This window comes from Scardinius erythrophthalmus (genome assembly GCF_964197995.2).
Source record: "Scardinius erythrophthalmus genome assembly, chromosome: 1".
Classification (NCBI taxonomy): domain Eukaryota; kingdom Metazoa; phylum Chordata; class Actinopteri; order Cypriniformes; family Leuciscidae; genus Scardinius; species Scardinius erythrophthalmus.
Genome location: NC_138221.1, coordinates 25,479,169 through 25,501,442, shown reverse-complemented (window position 1 = coordinate 25,501,442; position 22,274 = coordinate 25,479,169). Strand labels below are relative to the sequence as shown.

The following is a 22,274-nucleotide window of genomic DNA, read 5'->3' as shown; positions in this document are numbered from 1 at the left end:
TGGATCAACTGGCACAGCATGGGCTACACAGGGTATCGAAGGGCAGGACTTGCCACTCAAACACAGATGGAGTCTCAGATGGAGTCTCCTTCCATGTCATGCCAGACAAATCTCAGAAAGGGGGAGCAGGCAGACCTGGAGGAACATGGTTTTTACATAACCACTACAGTGTGCTCCCGGAACCTTAACAGCACTCCTAGGAGTGAAGGTCCTAAGGTGGGGCCAGGTAACAGCCACTCATTTAGGTTCAGACCTCGGTACTACTACTACTGTACTACTAATAATAATAATAATAATAGATTTTATTTGTAATGCACTTTACATTTGGAGCAAATCTCAAAGTGTGGGTCACCATGTGATGTGGGATATACCATTATTCCCCTGACTGTGTCAACTGGTGGGAACTCAACTTCTTGACGGTTCCTGCCTGGGTCAGTTTCAGAATTTCAGCATTGTACGCCTTAGCTTGATCTGGATCTTTAGCGAGGTACCGTTCAGTGTACTGGAGGCTGGGCATTACCATTTCCTTTAGGGCTTGGAAATCTTTGCGCCTAAGCAGAGGGGTGGTGTGACATATTGGTCTTGTCAGGATCTAGTGACCTCCTTTTCGTTCCTGAAGGGACGTACGTCAGTTCGCGAGATCTCGTGGGTCCTCGTGACTTCAGCTGTTAGTCATGGCCACAGCCGTTCCACAACAAATCCGGACCTGGTGGGTATTGAAGGACAGCGGAGCACAGATCCAACACGCAGTGGAGCTGATCCGCAGCCGTTCTGCAGTTGGTGGAAATCCGGGGTAAGCCTACTACTCCTCTTCCACCAGTGCCACTTATCAATTGCCTGAAGGACATAAAGCACTGGCTGGACAGTAACCTTCTCAAACTCAACAAAGACAAAACAGAACTCATGGTGTTTGCCCCGCTGTCACTTCTTAAAAATGTTGATGACATCATACTGAATGTGGATGGCTGCTCAATCTCTGCATCTCAAGTACGCAACCTGGGCGTCATCATGGACTCCACTCTCTCCTTCCAACAACACATCAAAAACACTCCTAAAATTGACTTTTACCATCTTAAGAACATCTCCAGACTCCGACAGTGCCTCTCCAACTCTGTAGCTAAGACCCTCATCCACTCCTTCATCACCTACCGACTTGACTATTGTAACGGTATCCTGTTCTGTCTACAAGGCTACTGACAGACTCCAGTATGTACAGAACTCTGCGGCTAGGATGCTCACCCACACAAAACTTGGACTTCACATTACTCCCATCCTGAAGAAGCTTCACTGGCTGCCAGTTAAGTCCCGGATCAAATATAAAATCCTATTTAAATATAAAATATAAAAAGCAATCATATCAGGATACTTCATGAATTTCAGAACTAAAATGAAGAAATTGCTTTTAATTCAAGCAGAATCAACAGAAAATTAAAAAAGGACAATAACAATGAGATGTTGATAAAATGAGTAAAGAGTTTAATCAATAATTACATGAAGCAAATACAAACATTATGAAAAAGCGAATTAGATCTCTCTCTTTACTGACTTATAAGAGCCAAAGCATCTCAAGAGAAGAAGAGAAGAAAATAGTCCTGTTTCAAAGATACATGAAAGTATATCTTGCGTTTCCGTGGAAGAGAAGAAGTGAAACTAGATGTTCTAATGAAAAACAATGAAGAACGAGTTAAAAATTAATATAAGATTAATGTCTCTATTAAAAGTGTTAAGGCCTCTTCTTCAGCTCCTGAACTTTGCCCCCAAAGGATTTTCCAGGGTGAATTTTCTGGTGGTCTTTCAGTTCATCTCTTTCTATCATCCGCAGTAAAGGACTTCCAGCACTGAAACACACACCGCCATGTCTTTTCTGCTGTAATATTACTAATGAATATTCTCCTTTGTGTGAATCTTCAAGTGTTTCTTCAGGACTGAAGCCCAATGAAACTGACTAATCGCACTGATCACAGTTAAATGGTCTTTCTTCAGAATGAGAGTAGATGTGATTTCAGAAAGAAAGCCTAGCCTCTTCTTCACAGTGTGATCTCTCCTGTGAATCTTGATCAGACTTGATTTACATGTGAAGCATTTTTTACACTGAGGGCAGGAGACAGATTTTTGGGCTTCTGTTTTTTCTTTCTTGTTCACGTCCATCAGGTCTAAAAGAAACATTAAATCAAGTGAGATTTCAAATAAGAGACAAATGTGAAATGAAAAGTAAAGCCCAAAGTCAAAGTCAAGATCACTGATGAGTTTAATAGTCATTTTAATCCCATCATATCTGGTCATCAACTGCTGTGCACAATTATGATCTATTTTAATATCATTAAGATAATTTGTGATATAAATCACTAGTTTGGTCATTAAACTCTAGATGCCGCATACTTGACATGTAATCTGTAAGCAATCACAAAGTTTCCAACACCTTTCTAACATTAACAGAGGAAGAATGTGGAAGCTTCTCGTCTCTGCATTCTTGATAAGCACCAGAGCTATACAAAATCATGAACTGCTGTTAGAAAACATGAAAATACTGTTTGATGTTTTATCTCCACCTTAATAAGCAGTGTCAGAAAGAGAAAGTTGCACAGCACTGCTATGTATATTGTCAGAGAGTGATTTTGCTCTGAACAGACAAATCACGTCAAAATAAGACTGATTTCTTTATATCACACATTAATTTGGGGTTGAACACAAGTTAATAAAAAACAATCAAACAACAAAATGTCCGTTGCTCATCGTGGCTGTTAAGAAACTAATGAATGAATGAGGCATTTATATAGCGCTACTATTTACTATTGTACACACCAAGCGCTTTACAATCACATCAGGTGTCGGCCTCATTCACAACCTGGATGATTCAACAGCAGCCACAGTGAAACAGCGCCAACTATAGGTGGAGATAGAGTGATTTGACTGTGACTAACTTACACAGAAGAGATTTTGTTTCTCAGCACATAAAAATGAACTTCTTACCGTGATCTCAGACTGTGGCGATGTGTTTCTCCACTGTATGGATCTTCATGTGTATCTTCAAGTGACTTTTAAAACAGAAACTCTTTCCACACTGATCACACATGTGCAGCTTCTCTCTGCTGTGGATTTTCTCATGTGTTTTCAGATTAGCTGACACACTGAATCTCTTGTGACAGTGTGAACACTTGTAAGGTTTTTCTCCAGTGTGGATCCTCTCATGTGATTTCAAAGATGATGACTGACTGAATCTCTTGTCACAGTGTGAACACTTGTAAGGTTTTTCTCCAGTGTGAATTCTCTGGTGCAGTTTTAATTGTTGAGCTGTAGTAAAAGTCTTCTCACACTCAAAGCACATGTACTCTCTCACAACAGTATGAGTTTTCTGATGTTTATGTAAATTTTCCTGCAGTGAAAAACTCTTTCCACACACAGAACATGAATGTGGCTTCTCCTTCGTATGAACTGTCAGGTGTTTCTTCAGGATTGATGCCCGAGGAAATGTTTTGCCGCAATGATCACATGTGAACAGCTTCTCTCCAGTGTGGATACTCATGTGACTTTTAAGGTGTCCTGATTGGCCGAATATCTTCCCACATTGATTGCATGGGTAAGGCTTCTCTCCAGTGTGAAGTCTCATGTGAATCCCAAGACTTTGTTTGGTTGTGAAACTCTTTCCACACTGATCACATGTGTGCGGCTTCTCTCCACTGTGGATCTTCTCATGTGATTTCAGAGATGATGACTGACTGAATCTCTTGTCACAGTGTGAACAATTGTAAGGTTTTTCTCCGCTGTGGATCCTCTCATGTGTTTTCAGATGTGATGACTGACTGAATCTCTTGTCACAGTGTGAACACTTGTAAGGTTTTTCTCCAGTGTGAATCCTCTGGTGCAGTTTTAAACAGTTTGCTGTCATAAAAGTATTCTCACACTCAAAGCACATGTACTCTCTCACACCAGTGTGTATTTTCTCATGTCTATGTAAATTTTCCTGCTGTGAAAAACTCTTTCCACACACAGAACATGAATGTGGCTTCTCCTTCGTATGAACTGTCAGGTGTTTCTTCAGGCTTGATGACCTAAGAAATGTTTTTTCACACTCATCACATGAGAACGGCTTCTCTCCAGTGTGGATCCTCATGTGAAGCTGAAGACTTCGTTTGCTTGTTAAACTCTTTCCACACTGAGTGCAGGTGAAAGATTTCTTGGCTATTCTTTTCTTTAAAAATGTCTTTTTAGTCTTTGAGCGACTCAAAGGTTTTTCTCCAGTTTTGACATGATGTTCCTCCTCCACTTCACTCAGTTCTTCACTCTCCTCCTTCACTTCACTCAGTTCTTCACTCTCCTCCTTCACTTCACTCAGTTCTTCACTCTCCTCCTTCTCTTCACTCAGTTCTTCACTCTCCTCCTTCACTTCATTCAGTTCTTCTCTCTCCTCCTTCTCTTCACTCAGTTCTTCACTCTCCTCCTTCACTTCACTCTCCTCCTTCACTTCACTCAGTTCTTCACTCTCCTCCTCCACTTCACGCAGTTCTTCTCTCTCCTCCTTCAATTCACTCAGTTCTTCACTCTCCTCCTTCACTTCACTCAGTTCTTCTCTCTCCTCCTTCAATTCACACAGTTCTTCACTCTCCTCGCTCTCTTCCTTTAGCTCTGAAATGAAAGAAAAAAGTTTAATTGCATTTCCAGTACGTCTGTCACGTTTAGTGTCTGTGTTCATGTTATGTTTGCCTGTGACACCCAATTTGCCCACGTGTTTCTGTGATTTAATCCCTGTCTTGTTAATTAGTTATGAGTTAATTTGTCCCAGCTGTGTCTCGCTTTCCAGTCTTCTGTTCTGTGTATTTAAGCAATGTGTTTCAGTCAGTTCCTTGTCTGTTGTCGTTGCTATATGTTTGGTTGTTCTGTTCATGTTTCTTTTGATCCAGTTTGTGAGTATTAGAGTTTGTTTAAATAAATACTGCTGCAAAGAGATCCTGCATTCTTCCCTGCTTCAACCAATGTGTGACAACATCCAAATTCACAGAGAGAAATATGATTATAAAGTCAAAGGACATTAACAGAGCCCTAAAATATTCCCATCATTTTGATGAGATTTTATAAATTAATTATGCATGTCCCTGAAAATCTTCATGAATGAGGAACATAGATCTTCCAATTATTACTTTAAAAACATTATAGGCACAAATCCCTATGTTTCTGTCAAGAGAACTACTAAAAATATTTGATCAATGACACAGTTATCTAATGTAATAAACACATTAAAAATATACAACTAGTGGTTGACCGATATTGTTTTTTTGATGGCCGATATAAAGGCCATATATTTTAATATTTATATATATTAGGGATGCACCGATTGGGAAATTCTGGGCCGATACCGATGTTTAACATAACAACTTGGCCGATGGCCGATGCCGATGCCGATGTTTTTTCTTTTTGTTATTTATTCCTTCTTTTGTGCCACGGAAACATACAAGTCTTTCGGCTCTTGATCACACTATCCTAGAATGAGCACAAATTCAATCAGACCAATTTATGAAACAAAAAAACCCTTTAATGTCACTTTATGCCACAACCTTATTTATGACAAGTTCTTTTTCAGTTGTTATGAAGAGCAATATGAGAGAGAAATTTGGTAATCATTGTCTGACCCAACAAAAAAAAAAAAAACATTATAATATTCATTTTATTTTTCGTGTTCGCATTTATGAGGGAAAAAACACGGGTGAATGTTCATACCAAAATATGAAATTTTAAGCGCGCACGCGCTCTTCTGCCTCGAACGAGCAGAGAGAGAGGGAGAGAGAGAGCGAGCCCCGGTCGCGCGCTCTCACTCACTATCCAGAGTGGTCAAGCTTCCCCGTACTTTTTGACAAGCGTCCTTGACAGGGCGGCCAGAGTTTCTTTGCAGCTGAAGTCGGCGGCGGTGTGTACAGTTAACGCTCGCTCTATCTGTTGACGGCGCTGAGGGAAAAGCTCCCGCCACTGAAAGAAGCGGTCGCCGCCCATCTGCGCACCCATCAAAGCCGTGAAGAACGTCTTCAGCACTCGCGGATCGTGCATACTCCGCCGCTTCGCCGCTGCTACAGACCATGGTCGTTCTCTTACGAGAGTTCTCTCGTACTGCGTTGAAAACGCTACGGGAAAAGTCTCTTTTCACGAAACACTGAAGCAAAAATTATCCTTTAATTTTTCATATATGTAAAACGCGTTGCGGCAGCAGCAGACAGCTGAAGCAAGACGGCTTGTCTGCTCATTGGCTGCTCTGCGGCAACTGCATAAGCCTATCGAGCGCAGGCTGATGCAACATCAGACCAATGAGGGCGCTTCGCTCCCTCCTCGCCACTTCCCGCCGAGACGGGCGTGGCTTACCTCTATAAAAGGAGCTCGAGAAGGCTGATTCACTTGATTTTAATCTCTTCAGCGAAGCGCACGCATCGCTGGATCACGGAAGCAGCGTCGTTCGAAGCAAGCACTTCAGCGGGACGAGCCCTCGAAGCCGCTGGCCTACGCCGCCTTCTACAGCCGTACCTGCTGCGCTTTCCGACGCCCATATCCTTTATTGTGCTCTGTTTTGTGTGTGTGAGTGTTCTCGTAGCACTCACCCCCTAAAAGAGCGGCGTCTTTCTAAAGATGCCTAAATCCTGCGGCTCGTGCAGAGCCCCACTCGCCGGGGGAGACGACCACGTCATCTGTGTTTCCTGCCTCGGTGAGGACCATGCAGCGCTCGCGCTCGCTGACGGCGGCTGCCCTCACTGCGAGCTTTTGCCTATGGTGGCTCTGAGGACCCGCCTGGCATCCTTCTCGAAGCCTGCATTCACCGCCGCGATGCCGCGCCGTAAGAAGCGCCGCTCGCAGCGGGTCCTGGAACCCTCTCCACCCCGACCAAGCTCGCCGGTTCGCCCGCCAGCTTCACCGACCTCCCCCGAATCACTTCCTGATGCTCAGCGCCCGCAGCCTGCCGCCGCTTCATCAGAGGAAGTTGTTTCGGAGGCCGCGTCAGGGGAAAAGGATTCCTTTTCTCTCCTCGCTTCAGGCAGTGAGGATTGGGCGAGCTCTGAGGACCTCGCGCCTCCTGCCCAAAAGCCCTCAGTGAGAGCCAGTATTGAGACGGAGCTCATGCGAGTACTCGCGTTGGCCGCGGCGAGCCTCGGCCTCGAGTGGTCTGCACTGGAGCCCCCCTCTCGCACCCGGCTCGATGGTAGCTTCCTCCCAGGTGAGCGCAATTCTCCGGAATCTAAGCCCGCTCCTTTTCTTCCTGAGTTACACGAAGAAGTTGCGAAGGCTTGGACGCGCTGACGCGGCTTGCCCAGCGGCGGAGAAAATTCGCGCGAGCAGCGTCGACGTCATGCGGCAGGCTTTTGAAGGCAACACTGGTTTAGTCCGCCGTCCAGCAGAGGGCGGGCACAGATGGGTCGCTATAGCCTGTTCCACCGGCGGCAGAGAGAGGTAGCCTCGTTCATTCGCCTTGTCCAGTCCTACTCTGCGCGTACGCGCTCATCTGTGTCGCCTGCATTCTCCTCACTGGACAAGGCGAATGAACGAGGCTACCTCTCTCTGCCGCCGGTGTGTCCTACGGGGCTCGCGCAGCCCTCCCTCACTCAGTCAAACGCTGTTGTAAGGTCGAGGGCGAGCGCTCCGCCCGCTGTATTAAGCGTGCCCTCCGCCTCAAATGCCGCAGGCATAACGCCTATGTTTGTGAGCCCCGTAGCACCTGTCGCACTGCGAACAGAGCTCGCTCTGTATCCGGCCCCTAGCCAACCATGCAGATGCATGGGCAGCGCTTCCCGGGGTTTCGGACTGGGTCTTAGGCATTATAAAGAGAGGCTTCTCGCTACAGTTTTGTCGACGTCCTCCGCGCTTCACAGCGCGCATCGAAACTTCGGTTCCGCTGAATGTAGCACACCTACTTCGCGCCGAAATATCAAAACTGATAAGCAAAGGGGCGATAGAGCTTGTCCCCCGTGTTCAAAGCGAACAGGGGATATACAGCAGATACTTTCTAGTCCCCAAAAAGGACGGCGGTATCAGACCCATTCTGGATCTAAGACGACTGAACAGAGTATTAGTGAAACGCCGTTTCAAAATGCTCACAACCAGCAAAATTCTCGCGCATGTTCGCCGAGAAGACTGGTTCATGTCGATAGATCTGAAGGACGCGTATTTTCAAATACAGATAGCGTCACATCACAGGCGATTCTTGAGATTCGCCTACGAGGGTCAGACATACCAGTATACAGTCCTGCCTTTCGGCTTGTCCCTGGCACCTCGTACATTTACGAAATGCATGGACGCAGCGCTCGCTCCTCTCAGACTCAGAGGCATGCGAGTGCTGAACTATTTGGACGACTGGTTGATCCTAGCCCAATCACGATCTCAGCTCATAGAGCACAGAGCCATTTTACTCGATCACCTCGAGAATCTTGGTATCACGGTCAATTGGGCGAAGAGTTCACTGAACCCCAGCCAAACGATTCCGTTTCTGGGTATAGTTCTGGACTTACAGTCTATGACAGCGCGGCTGTCGCCACAGCGCGTGCTGAACATTCAGCGCGCGGCGATGTCTTTCCGCCGCGGCGCTTTCACCCCGCTCAGAAAATTTCAAAGGATGCTGGGTCTCATGGCCTCAGCATCGTCAGTTCTCCGGCTGGGCTTGCTCCGCATGCGCCCGCTGCAGTTCTGGTTGAAAGCGCGGGTTCCGCGCAGAGCGTGGGTGTCCGGTCATTTACACCTCAAGGTCGATCAGGACTGTGTCACAGCCCTGGTGCCTTGGATGGCGAACGACTGGTACCAATCAGGTGTAAGCCTGGGGACTTCCTCGAGGGTGAGGATGGTGTCTACGGACGCATCCACCTCGGGATGGGGAGCGCTGCTCGAGGGCAGACCGTCCTTCGGCCTATGGTCGGAACGGGAAAAGCTCCAACACATAAACGGCCTAGAAATGCTGGCAGTGCACAACGCGCTGACGCGTTTTTGTCCCCACATCAAGGACCAACACGTCATAGTCCGTTCGGACAACATGGCAGTGGTGTCCTACATAAATCGCCAGGGCGGTCTGAATTCCATACCCCTGTACAGGCTGGCGAAACGCCTCCTGCTATGGGCTCAGCACAACCTGCGCTCGCTGAGAGCAGTACATGTGCCCGGGCTGCTGAATGTGGGCCCGGACAGACTGTCCAGGAACAACGTTCCTACGGGCGAATGGTCTCTACACCCACAAACAGTCCGGCTGTTGTGGGAGAGATTTGGCAAAGCGGAGGTGGACCTATTCGCGTCCCGCGAAAATGCTCACTGCCCCGCATTCTTTTCAAAGACCGACAGCGCGCTGTCCCAAAAGTGGCCGCGCTGCCCGCTATACGCTTTTCCCCCCGTCTCCCTCCTGCCTCAGGTGTTGGAACGGGTCAGGAAAACGAAATGCCCAGTGCTGCTTGTAGCACCGTTCTGGAAGAACCAGGCATGGTTCCCAGTTCCGATGCAGTTAGCAGACATCGCTCCATGGCCAGTGCCGTTGAGGAGAGATCTCCTCTCGCAGGCCAGGGGCTCGATCTGGCACCCACACCCGGAACTATGGTCCCTTCATGTGTGGGCGCTCAACGGATACCCGTTGGTCTCACAGAGGGAGTCATGAATACCATCACGGAGGCTAGAGCGCCGTCAACCAGGCGACTCTATGCTTCAAAGTGGTCGGTTTTCTCCGGCTGGTGTACAGCTCGGAGCCTCTCACCCCTCGAATGTGAGGTAACGGAGGTTCTCTCCTTCCTACAAGAGCTGCTGGATAAGGGCAGATCCCCTTCCACGCTCAAAGTGTATGTGGCGGCTATTTCAGCGTTCTCCGGTTCAACGCTGGGTCAGTCACTAGGAAGGAATGATTTAGTCATCCGCTTCCTCAGGGGAGCTAGGAGACTGAATCCACCCAGACCTCCGTCAGTCCCTATGTGGGACCTTTCTACGGTCCTGGCGGCCATGAAAGGTGCCCCTTTCGAGCCTATCCAGTCAATCAGCCTCAAACATTTGTCTTTCAAAACAGTGTTTTTGATGGCTCTCGCTTCAGTGAAGCGCATAGGCGATCTGCACGCGCTCTCCGTGAGCCCGACGTGCTTGGAGTTTGGTCCTAATGACTCTAAAGTCATACTCAAACCTAAGCACGGCTATGTGCCGAAATCCCTCAACACGCCTTTTCGGGCTCAGGTCATTTCCCTGGCTGCCCTGCCGGCATCGAGTGAGGAAGGGGACTCGAGTTTTCTTTGTCCTGTTAGGGCTTTAAGAACTTATATGTCCCGCTCTGCTGCCTTTAGACAGACAGAGCAGCTCTTTGTCTCGTTCAGTGGACGTTCCAAAGGAACGGCTGTTTCGAAACAAAGTCTATCCAGATGGATAGTTGACGCCATAGCGCTGGCTTATACTGCCAAGGGCATTCAATGCCCGTTGGGAGTCAGAGCGCACTCTACGAGAGGCGTTGCCTCCTCGTGGGCTTGGTCCAGCGGGATATCCTTACAGGATATATGTACGGCGGCAGGCTGGGCCTCTCCGTCTACATTTATCAGGTTTGATAACCTAGAGGTTCCCGCCTTACAGGCTAAGCTTTTGTCGGTGTAAACTAATTACAGGCGCAATGCGCTACCGACTATACTGGGCAGAACTGTGTAAGACCCACGTTTTCCCACATTAGTGCAGGCTCCCTACCCTGGCTATGTGATGTCATATTCGCGTCTGTGGACATGTCTATATAAGGACAGAGGAAACCCCTCCTGTCTTTAGACTCTCCCTGTGAGGTTATGTTAAGCCTGCGGACGCTACAATATAGGGAATTAAGGCTCCCCCCCTTATTCCCTGACTCTGTGTGAGTCTATCTGGTGATTATGCACTGTATGCCTGAAACAGCTTCCGGTGATCAGTGTTCTTATCCCAGCATGCACGGCGTTTTGCAAGGGGTTCCCGTAGCGTTTTCAACGCAGTACGAGAGAACTCTCGTAAGAGAACGTACTCGGTTACTAACGTAACCTCGGTTCTCTCTAGAAGAGGGAACGAGTACTGCGTTCCCTTGCCGTGCGTTTGGTTCACTCTGGTTCGCTTCGGCGATCAAAATCAAGTGAATCAGCCTTCTCAAGCTCCTTTTATAGAGGTAAGCCACGCCCGTCTCGGCGGGAAGTGGCGAGGAGGGCGCGAAGCGCCCTCATTGGTCTGATGTTGCATCAGCCTGCGCTCGATAGGCTTATGCAGTTGCCGCAGAGCAGCCAATGAGCAGACAAGCCGTCTTGCTTCAGCTGTCTGCTGCTGCCGCAACGCGTTTTACATATATGAAAAATTAAAGGATAATTTTTGCTTCAGTGTTTCGTGAAAAGAGACTTTTCCCGTAGCGTTTTCAACGCAGTACTCGTTCCCTCTTCTAGAGAGAACCGAGGTTACGTTAGTAACCGAGTACGTTCTTTTCTCGAGAAAATGAGTTTTCTCATAGCGTTTGCAACGCAATACTCGTTCCCTTATCTCTCAGGGAACCGAGGTTAAAGTAAACCGAGTACGTTCTGCCTTCCCTTCCACATGAGTCAGGTAACAAAACTGACAAAAATGTTTTTTATTTCACCCTAATGATGATATTTCATATATTTCTCACATTTTGACCAATATATAGGCCTATATAGGCTATAGTTTTATACCACTTCTGAAAATGCACTTCCGAATGCGTCTCTGTCCCCAGCATATCAAACCAAACTGACGCCCATGTGACATCGGCGAATGTCATTTTTATTTCCCGATGGCCGATGGCAGTTAACGAGGCAAATATCGGCCGTTACCGATGTTCAGCCGATGCATCGGTGCATCCCTAATATATATATATATATATATATATATATACTTTATATTTATTTGAATCAATATTTAATAAATTAGAAATGAATTAGAAAACAAATCTTTAAAATAAACATGCTTATACTTTAGATGCCAACTTCTTGAATCTGCAGTCCTGTTACAGTTTTTTTCACAAATAAAGTAATTGTTTAAAAATATGATTATGTGAATAAAAAGGAAGTACACAGTGAAAACAATATGAATATGACACAGTGGGAAACTGGATATAGCACATCATATTTTAAAATGAAAAATTTTCAATCGCATCTCCTGAAGCTGATCTTCTGTTTGCATTCACTCACTTTGCACAAACCGACCGTCACTCGCAGTCACACGTTTATCAGACTACAAATGCACACTTCACAAAATAAGTGTAAAATATTTTTATAATAGTTTTATATTTAACATGAGGGAAATACACATGCGTTACGGATGTGACACACAAATTGTTAACTTTTAGGAGGCAAAATATGTTTTAGTAATTCTATGACTTACACTGCGCAAAACAAAAGTAGGCCTAATACTACCCAGCGGATAAAGAATGGTAGGCCTCCACAGAACATAAAATAATCTATTTATTTAATTTTTCGCGTTCGTATTTATGAGGAAAAAAAAACAATGTTATGGTCGCAACAGTTCTCCGTTACAGTCATGACCGCTCTGAAAGCGACTTTAAAACTTTCACAGACACAGAAGCATAAAGCACAAAGCCTTTCTTTAAAGTGAATTTCGTTTTGTATTAATTGTATCTTAATTTTAATCAATGTTTCATCAACCAATTGCCTGGATTTAATAAATAAGAAGTAAATACAGCAGACAATAGATAAATCACGACATGGAGGCGCCGGCACGTGAACTGGACTCACGTCTCATAAATGAACCGAAACTCAACGTAAGGTACTTGCCTCACAGACCTGAGACAGAAAGCTTGAAATATCTACTTTTAAACAGAACAATTCAAAACAAAAGAAAACAGACTGCTCTCTGCTTATGTAATCCATATGAAATGCACCTCTGGCGCGTTCACTACTGCGATCGTGAGTCAGCATCGTCAACTTCATCTTTGCAGTCGACACAGAAAACACTTGTTAATTAATGAACAATTAAAATGTCTCCTTGCTATATTTGACATATTCATAATAATTACTTTTGCAGGTTCTTTGTGACAGCTTTTAGATGCTTTATTGGCAGCGCCACCCTTAAATGAACGCGTCACCGCTGTAACAATATTAGCTCAAAGGGGAAATTATGATTATGATTCATTTTTAATATTTGGATCAGTTAATTAGATTAACTTTGAGGTAAGCTAAATTAATATTACAATAAATTAATCAGTTCCAACGAACTCTTTGATTATTCATTTATTCTAAGAAAAGTGTATCTTTCACCACTCATGTAACTTAGTAGCCTGGTTAAAACCAGACCATTCTCAGTAGTAACTGAGTTATGGTCTGGCAAAGCTCCATAGACAAATCATTTCCAAAGGGGCGTCACCAACGGACGTCGCTCAAATGCCTCTGGGCGCAGTTGGATAGACCTAAAACCAATCAGAGCGATCGTCATCGTGTAAAGCCATACGCTGCGTCCCAATTCGCCATAAAGTTACACTACGCCATAAAAGTATGTACTCTTTTTGTGAAGAAAAGGTATACTTTTGAATGTGTAGCAAAAAAGTAGGCAAGCTTTGGGACATACTACTTCGTCATGTTTATCGGACGGATCTGTCGCGTGCATCCTGTCACTTAAACTGCCCTGTCAATCATCGTGTCACAGTCAAAATCCTCTATTAAATCTAATTTAATTTCCTACCGTTTCGGAGAGAAATGTAGTAGCACATTCATCTGCCAGTGGGTCTTTCATGGAGACTGTCCTCATGTGTTTGCAATTTGAATATAAGAATGCATTTAAAAGTTGAACGGATGTCACTCAAATGCCTCTGGGCGCAATTGGATAGACCTAAAACCAATCAGAGCGATCATCATTGTGTAAAGCCCGCCACAACATTTCTGATTGGTGCCGCGATTTCGATGGATTAGAAATGGGCTTGAATGAGCTCTTTGCCAGACTACTTGCAGAGCAAATCTGAATTTGCCGGAAGTTGTCTGGGTTTTCCCAGGCTAGTAACTTAGCGAAAATCATTTCTGGGGAAAAATAACTCAAATGAAAGGGAATATTCATGAGTTTATGAATATGATTTGCTTATCGTCTACACAGATCAAATTACCCAAAAAGGGAATATTTGCTCAATTTGTCAAGGTAACTTTTATCAGCATTAATTTCAGTTATCTAAACATACTGTTTGTCCCACACACTTTATGTAAGACTTCCTTATCAAATATCAATAAAGTATACCCTTCATACACACTCCAAGAAATATTCATTTTCTGGCCGTGAACATTAATTTTTCCTGTGTTTATAAAATTAAACTACTCAACGTAGTAAATAATAAAAGCTTTGTAGCTTAGATCGTACATTTTCAGGGACTTCGAGTTGGTGAGCAATAAAGCAGATTCAATTCAAGAAGATTATTGGGTTTAATAAAAACACAAGCTAAGGATACAGAATACAATTCACACGAGTATATGTATATACAGACTACGAACACGTAAACAAACAACGAATAAGGAATGGGAGTGAGAGATAGAAAGGGAGGAAAGATTGAGAGAAAGTGAAAGCAAAATCTCAGGAAGGCAGTTTCACTGACAAAGTAACCCTTTTGAGAGACAACAAGAAATCACATCACCCTAAATAGGGCGAATGACAAAAGCTCGATAAACTTCTGGAGCAAACGGAGTTCGTGGGAAGTTTAAAAGGTCTACTCAAAGTTACGTTGCCGGCTACGTTCATTTCACTGAATATAGGAGAAGGTCCGAAGACGAAAAATAAAGACTAAAGAAAGACTGAAAAGAAAAGAAAAGAAAAGAAAAGAAAAGAAAAGAAAAGAAAAGAAAAGAAAAGAAAAGAAAAGAAAAGAAAAGAAAAGAAAAGAAAAGAAAAACGGAGAAAACTCCCTAAGGAGTCGTGGGACAACTCTCACAGACAAAGTGCTCTCTAGAAACTTTCTGTGTCAGTCTCTTATGGAGAGTCTTAGTTTAGCCTACTTTGCGTACGTGGACCAATCACCTTCAGAGATTTCAGAGCGGTATTACAACACACCAACAATATGTCATATACCTTTGGAAATGACTTTAAATGATAAGTTTGAAGAAACGTTTGGGTGCGTGCGTATTGGAATGTCTGGGTGTGTGTGTGGAAGGTCTGGGTCGCAAGGGGGCGAGTTCCATATCTCCCCTGGGAATATTTTGAAGTTTGCAAAGCTGGGAGAATATCCTGTATCCTGTTGTCTGTTAACACTTAAGGCGCCATAAAAGTCATCAAGACCATCTTCTTGCAGACTAGCTGGAGCCTAACGCATGATTTGCATTCATGAGTTCAGAAGCTAAAAGCTTTGGATTTCAGAAGGAATGTGATCAGAACACAGAGTCAGAATTTGTTAATTCAGAACAAATGAAAGAATGATTCATAGGCCAGACGCTACACCGCATCAGCACCGAAAACATGATTTTTTATTTATTTTTAAAATCTAAAATCAAAAAATTGTGATGCGAACCGAATCGTAGGTTTGGTCTATCGTTACAGCCCTAGTAAGATGAGAAAGCAGGAGTTTAGTTTTTTGTCATGGTTGTAAAACAAACAAACAATGGCTATCTGAACATCTTTGCCAAGCGCAAACCATGGATGGGTTTCCCGAAACCTCTTTAAAGGTGCATTGTGCAAGTCTCTGAGTTTTTGCAGAACTATGCCCCCTTCTGGCGACACGCGAAACTGCAACCAGAGTTGTGCACGCGGTTACGTGGAGTTTGCGTTGGGGTTTGGGATGAACTAGAAGCCTGTCTCTTTGAATCCATCTTCTACTTTTGCCAAAGTCGCTTGAGTTGTCTTCGCTGATGCGGATAATGGCGGCGAATACACAAACCTGCCAGACATAGCCAGGTGAGCGTGAACGCGCATGACGTCACGCCCAGTCGATTCCGTCCCAGGATTATAGAGGCAATCGCCGAGATCATAGAAGGGCTCATTCAGCCCATCAGGCAATTGTTTAAGCATGTATGGGTTAGAAAAACGGGTATTTTTAACATGAAAATTTGCTTAATGCACCTTTAATGCTACGTGGTTCTTGAGTAACACCTTAAGCTGTACCTTATCGTTAATACGTGCTTCCCTTTCTTAGTTAAGTTTATCTTCTGTAAGTCAAAAGTTCGGAAGGTTGGTCTGGACCACTAGCTTTACCTTATCACTGTTGCAGGTCTATACGAATATAATTCTGGAGTTTTAATACACACAGACAGTGTTCAAATTAGGCTTGTAGGGAACTTTTTCCTTCTTCAAAGAAGAGACCAGGAGATGTTGGGATCGCGTTCAAACAGAAGTTATTCTTCATTGAGCGTGGCTGCAGGTTGTCCAACCTAATCTTAATACAGTATTCATTGTAGATATATACATTCCAAGGGGAGGGATTACATAAAGGTGGAGACTCTGAACAAAGCATGCAAATGAAGTAGGAACACACCCCACTCTGAGAGCGCTACCAGTCCGATTGAATTAGCGTAACTGTTCAAATGCTGATATTGGCCAGGAACTCTGGTTCCAAGAGCTATCCCAGAGCCATTAAAGACAAAAGGTGAAAGTCTCCCCTACAGCTAATCCAATCAACCTAACGATTCAACGTCTGGGCCAGAAAGCCATTTGGGCTCCGGAAGGTGAGAATCTCAGTGATCTGACTAAAACACAATAGAGAAAACAGGACTGGCAGAAGTCTCTAGCTAGAAGCTGACCCTACTAAAATCAAAGTCTTAACTTTTAATGTTGGAACCAAAATGAAACATTTAATAAATGTGTAATACAACAGGCTAATTCAAGTGTTTTCATGCAAAGAATAAAATTGTCATTACACTGATTGTTGTTAGAATTTTTAATTATATTAGTATACAATATTATTAATTTAATAAAAGAGCGCTTTTAAAGGCCAGTGAAAGCATAGGCTACTGTCAGTTAAGTTCTATTTGGACGCTAATATTGTTTCTCATGGGCTCGTCCGGTATTTTAAACATTTACAGGGGTAAGTCGGTGATTTTAGTGCCGTCCAAATCCATAATATCAGTGTTTTTTCTCACTCAACCAGTGTAAAAATTCCTGGCCAAATTAGTACTGTTTTTTGACAAACAGGTTGTGTGGTAATTTAATTGCCACATCTCTTAGTTTACAAGAAGAGATTCAAAATCCACAGTTTAAATCCTTTTTGATCACTGCCGAGCACCGTACGCAAGGTGTACACTTTTATTACTGAAATGCTGGAAAGTATTTACAAGAACAATATTTCATAGCTCCACCTCAGCGAACAAAAAAGGGAAAGAGAAGAAAGCACATAAAAATTTGAAATGGTTATAATATATGTAGGTAGTATATACATATAAAATGTGTAGGCTAGGATATTATAGGCTATTATTATAGTTTGGATTATTTTTTATAACATCCCATAAGTCCTAATAAATGCAATTTCAACTATTTCTGAAGTGCTTCTTTTATAAAGAACACCGCTTTCTCACATAAACAGAGAATAACTGATTCTCGAGCCATCGATAACAACAAATTCAGCAGCATCGCCCCGGACAGCACCGGGTAACGTCGCACGTAAGAAGGTATATCTTAAGCAGCTTCCTAAAATATAGTTCGGGGAACACGCCTAGAAATGGTATACCTTCAGTTAAGTTATACCTTAAGAGTCTTCGTAGAGCGCTAAGAGACAACGTTATCTGGAAACCCAGCCCAGTACAGAAGTAGGCCTAATCACTAAATTATCGGGGAGGGTCATGCCTTTTTTCACAATCATTTTGGAGGGTCATAGAAAAATGTATTGCTGGCGAAGGGAGGTCAAGTCTTTTTTGACTACAGATCTCAAAACTCCTCCGGTAGCCCCTTAAATAAAAAACGAACAGTCCCTTAGTATTTGAAATCGAAAGCAGCCGTCTGTCATTGAGTTTCATATTTTTAATATATAATCCCACTGCATTCCCAAAAACATAAATTATGTCTTCACAGAGCATTTTTAAGGAAAATACCGTCAGGGGAGAACACACACTGCAAGCGCATCATCAAGCAAAGTGTGTTTCTCACAGCGCATATCCTGTGCAATGAAGCCCGTGATTCAATCTTTTGAACTTTATGAATTATTATTTTATGGAAGGTTTGAGTAGTGTGTGTGTGTGTGTGTGAGGTAGGGCAAGAGGTGGGTCTCTTCTATAGTCTCTTCTGTTTTTGTTGCAAAGATATCTACTTATGATAATAAAAGTCATTTAAATAAAAAAAATCTAAATAATATCATTTTATAATATGACGACTTCATGATGCAAAAGTCTCTGAGTGCTTTTTCTAGTATAACTTTATTATTATTTAAAAAAAAAACATCCTTGAATGTAATTTAAGTGTTTGTATACAAATCAGTAAATTTTCACCTTCAATATTATATTAATGTAGTCCAAACTGACTCCCATGTGTAGTTTACAGCATTATTTGAGAGATTTTCTTTCCTTGAGAACATTTGCCATGTACTTTATCTAATATAGTATATCCAAAACAATCGATATCGAATCGTGGCAATACTCAGCAAACTATATTGAGAAATGTCAAAATGTTTGGTAACATGGTTGCAAAAAATGTGAGCCAGTTATAAATGTAAAATAAAACATTAAAATATTTAGCTGGACCTGATGTTGACAATCAATATAACAGCTCCTCAAACCTCTCTTTACTGACCATTTGTGGAAAACAAACAAGAAAGAAAATATTCTTCTATTTCATAGTTTACCCGTTTATCTAAATGTGAAGAATTATTCTAACATGAATGTTCTTCAGCATCATGAATGAATGAAGAATAAACACCAACCTCTATGTTCTTCAGGATCTTCAGTGTGTTTCATTCTGCAGGGTTCTGGATCACTCATGTTCTCACTGTCCTCTTTAATAAACTCAGTCTTTGCAGATTTCAGCTCTTCCTGGTGCTCTGATGATGTCCGTCTTCACTTGTAGACTGATGGGAATATTCCAGCATTTATAGGAGAATTACAGTAGGAGGAGATTCACTGATGATGTGATTGCTGTGGGAGGAGCTTCACTGATGATGTGATTGATGTGGGAGGGGGGCCCTAAGCAGAATTTGATTTGGGGGCCCCCTCCCAACACGCGGAGTCACCTGTGCTGTGCTTGACGATTATTGACACAATGTCACTCTATAATGTTACATTATAAATTAATACAATGAGGTTATGTATCAATACAAAATAAATACTTAATAAAAAATAGATATACTTAAATAAAAATGTTTTAACTTTTTCTTTACTCTTTTACTAACTCTTTGAAACTTCTGAAAACAAAACATATAAAAAATTATAATTTGCAAAATATCCTCCAACGCTTTGCAACACTTTGCAGTTTAAATGATGACTTGTATGAACATGACGGAATATGTTTTTGTTTCCACTGTTCGATCGCGTCCGCGCCTCACACACACACACAACATAGCATTGCAATGATATCGCATCCTGTTCGTTATAGCCGTAATAAAATATAATAAAAAAATAGTCAACCTAACATATAAAAATTACACTGCTCTGTTTAAATAGTCAGTAGTAGCCTAATTCGTACCATTCAACGCTGCGCAGCCTAAGCACCGCTCCACTGTGATGTTTCCAAGCACATTTTTGCGCATGTGAAGAGAATGATTTTTTCCCTCGATTGGATTTCAAGCACATTTTTGCGCACGTGAAGAGAATTATTTTTTTCTTCGATATTGGAACGTGGGTGAAGTACAAAGAAGCCTATAATAAAGAATAGTTTGCCATCCAAATCCATCGCGAATGTTTAAACATTTTGATTCTAATGAGAGAGATACGTGAGCCCAACGCCGCTTTCACTTTCGCTTTAAATTAATTCGTTTTGGCTTGTTTATAGTTATTTTTTATCCTTGTTCTGTTCTGAATATCATTAAACTTAAAGGATAAATCATTGATCAAATCAAATTTTTGTGACATGGCTTAACATTACCGTGACTTTTCGCACGAATTGTCTGTGCACGCAAGGTTATGCGCATGACTCAAACACTGGCAGTCACTGCACCAGTTGTAGGCAGTACTGATCATGAAATCAGAATTTTCTTGTCTTGAATTATTAATCCATTCATTCATTTATGTCTTTTGTTTAAGTTAATTAATATGTAAAAAAAAAAAAAAAAAAAAACTCGCTTGGGGGGCCCCCTGGTGGCGAGGGGGCCCCAAGCAGCCGCTTAGTTCGCTTATGCCTCGGGCCGGCCCTGGGGAGGGGCTTCACTGATGATGAATTTCACTGTAGGAGGAGCTGAAAATCAAAGTTATCAGTTACTGAGTTTGTTTTAATACTAAATGACATATCTAAGCATTTATGTCTGTATCTCTATATAGAAACCAACCAAGCGCGCTGCACAAGCCCTGAAAAGTGAAGCCAAAACGTCTCGATCGCCCCCCGGTGACTGGTCCTAGAATAGGTCATAAACCCCGCCTCCCGTGTTATTCAACGGGACTTGAGATCAACTAAACAATTTAATTACACTTAATATCTTTTTTCCGAAGGTGGTTTCTGTCATTTACTGTAGTTTTTTATCACGCTGATGTAAATTGAAGTGTTCGTTTTTAAAATAAGTTTGTTTTTAGTTAGTTATTTGATGCTATAAAAACAGTGGTGTGACGTCATGATTGACAGCTGTGATTGACAGGTTCTCTGAGCGAAGTAGTCACTGAAGCACCAACAGACTTTCGGGATCTTCGGAGGACTGAGGAGAGTGGAGCTTTAAACTTAATATCTAAATTTCTATAATTAGCCTAATTATTTCACACCGAGAGTGAGGGCGGGGCCTTGATTTCGCGGCTTTACTTCCTGCTCACTACTGCGCAGGTCTGGTCCCGAGATCGCTACAGCGCAGACTCAAGCCCCAAGATGTCAGCGCCATATCGGGACACTGGCGCCTTCACTTCTCACCAATGGAAGAGAGCGAAGGGGTGTCGTCCATATTTTTTTACAGTCTATGAAACCAACAATTATCCTCAGTCTTTTGACACCAATAAAATTTGCTTTAAGTGTCAATTTACAGGAGATCTGAAGACATCAGCATAATAAATGAGGTGAAAACAGGAACTATTGTCATGAAATTGTTTTACGGTGTGTACTTTACTCTTAACACCTTTTACCAATTTATTTATTATTCTCAGGTAAGGTAAAGAAAGTCAAATCTGACCTAAACCATAAGCATTCAAAAGGTAACGTTACTTACAATTTGGTCAGAAGACTCCTCTGTGGTATGTTCTCATTAAAAGTCTTCCAGCATCGTAAATCTAAGTCTCTGTAGGCAGATTTTGTAATCAATAAAATTTCTTTTAATTGGTTACTTTTCTTTTTATAATAAACAAAAATATAAAGGCAAATAAAACTTCATCGTTTAAGTATAAAATACAATAATCACGTTTTGAATCAAAGGTGTAGTAAGCTCTGGGCCTCTTATCTTCTGCTTGGGGTTTCTTGTCCTCAGCTCTGGGCTTCAGTATCAGTACCCCAAGAGGAAATCAGTTTATCAGTCTTTTATACTCCTGTTGTTAAACCCTTAAAGACCGATACAGCCGCCGGCGGCATAAAATAACTATCGTTCTAAAATGTTTAATAACTTTTGATTCGCTAATCCAATCCATATGCTTTAAAATGCACCGTAAACATGAGATTCTCAGCTTTCACGTGTTATCACGGCTGTCCCTATTGGTCATTCAGTGGCTCCGTTGTGCCAGTGATTGCGTCATCAAAATCTGCAGCAGTGATTCGTCAAGGAAACACATGTGGTTTCTTTCTCTGAGCCAAACAGGAACGATTGTTGCCCAGCTAACAAGGGACGTCCCCCGGACGTTCCGAACGTCCACTTATGTCCTCATTTGGTCCGCTTTGTAACGTTCGGTGCAGGACGTTCCGAGGACGTCCACTTACGTCCGCATTTGGTCCGCTTTGTAACGTTCGGTGCGGGACATTCCGAGGACATCCACTTACGTCCGCATTTGGTCCGCTTTGTAACGTTCGGTGCGGGACATTCCGAGGACATCCACTTACGTCCGCATTTGGTCCGCTTTGTAACGTTCGGTGCGGGACGTTCCGAGGACATCCACTTATGTCTGCTGGTTTAAATTGTGGTTCCTTAAAAATCCCTTTAAAGCAATTTTGATAATGGATTTTATGCAGAAACCACGTTCTTAAGTAGGCTATCTTACGTAAGATGGGAAAAAAATATTGATTTTCTTAATATTGGGCTACTCAATATGCTGTTAAAAATGGCCTTTTAAATATTATATTACAAAGAGCCAACTAAACCAGTTTATATTTGCACTATA

At 42.8% G+C, this 22,274-nt stretch overlaps 1 protein-coding gene across 7 annotated transcripts; it reads right to left on the bottom strand.

Annotated features, from left to right (window-relative positions):
* Positions 1 to 1,457: 1,457 nt before the first annotated feature.
* Positions 1,458 to 21,664, bottom strand: LOC308698817 (uncharacterized protein). 7 transcript variants are annotated; one of them, XM_081379189.1, is made up of 5 exons: positions 21,368 to 21,664; positions 21,179 to 21,247; positions 18,764 to 19,079; positions 2,971 to 4,623; positions 1,458 to 2,153 (listed from the first exon to the last, which is right to left on the bottom strand). In XM_081379189.1, the coding sequence occupies exons 3-4, from the start codon at positions 18,819 to 18,821 to the stop codon at positions 2,978 to 2,980; spliced, it is 1,704 nt and encodes a 567-aa protein (XP_081235315.1). In that variant the 5' UTR covers positions 18,822 to 19,079; positions 21,179 to 21,247; positions 21,368 to 21,664; the 3' UTR covers positions 1,458 to 2,153; positions 2,971 to 2,977. The 7 variants fall into 7 exon arrangements, with proteins under 7 accessions (XP_081235315.1, XP_081235317.1, XP_081235318.1 ...); XM_081379191.1 differs by having other exon boundaries at positions 2,971 to 4,503; XM_081379192.1 differs by having other exon boundaries at positions 2,971 to 4,365.
* Positions 21,665 to 22,274: the final 610 nt, after the last annotated feature.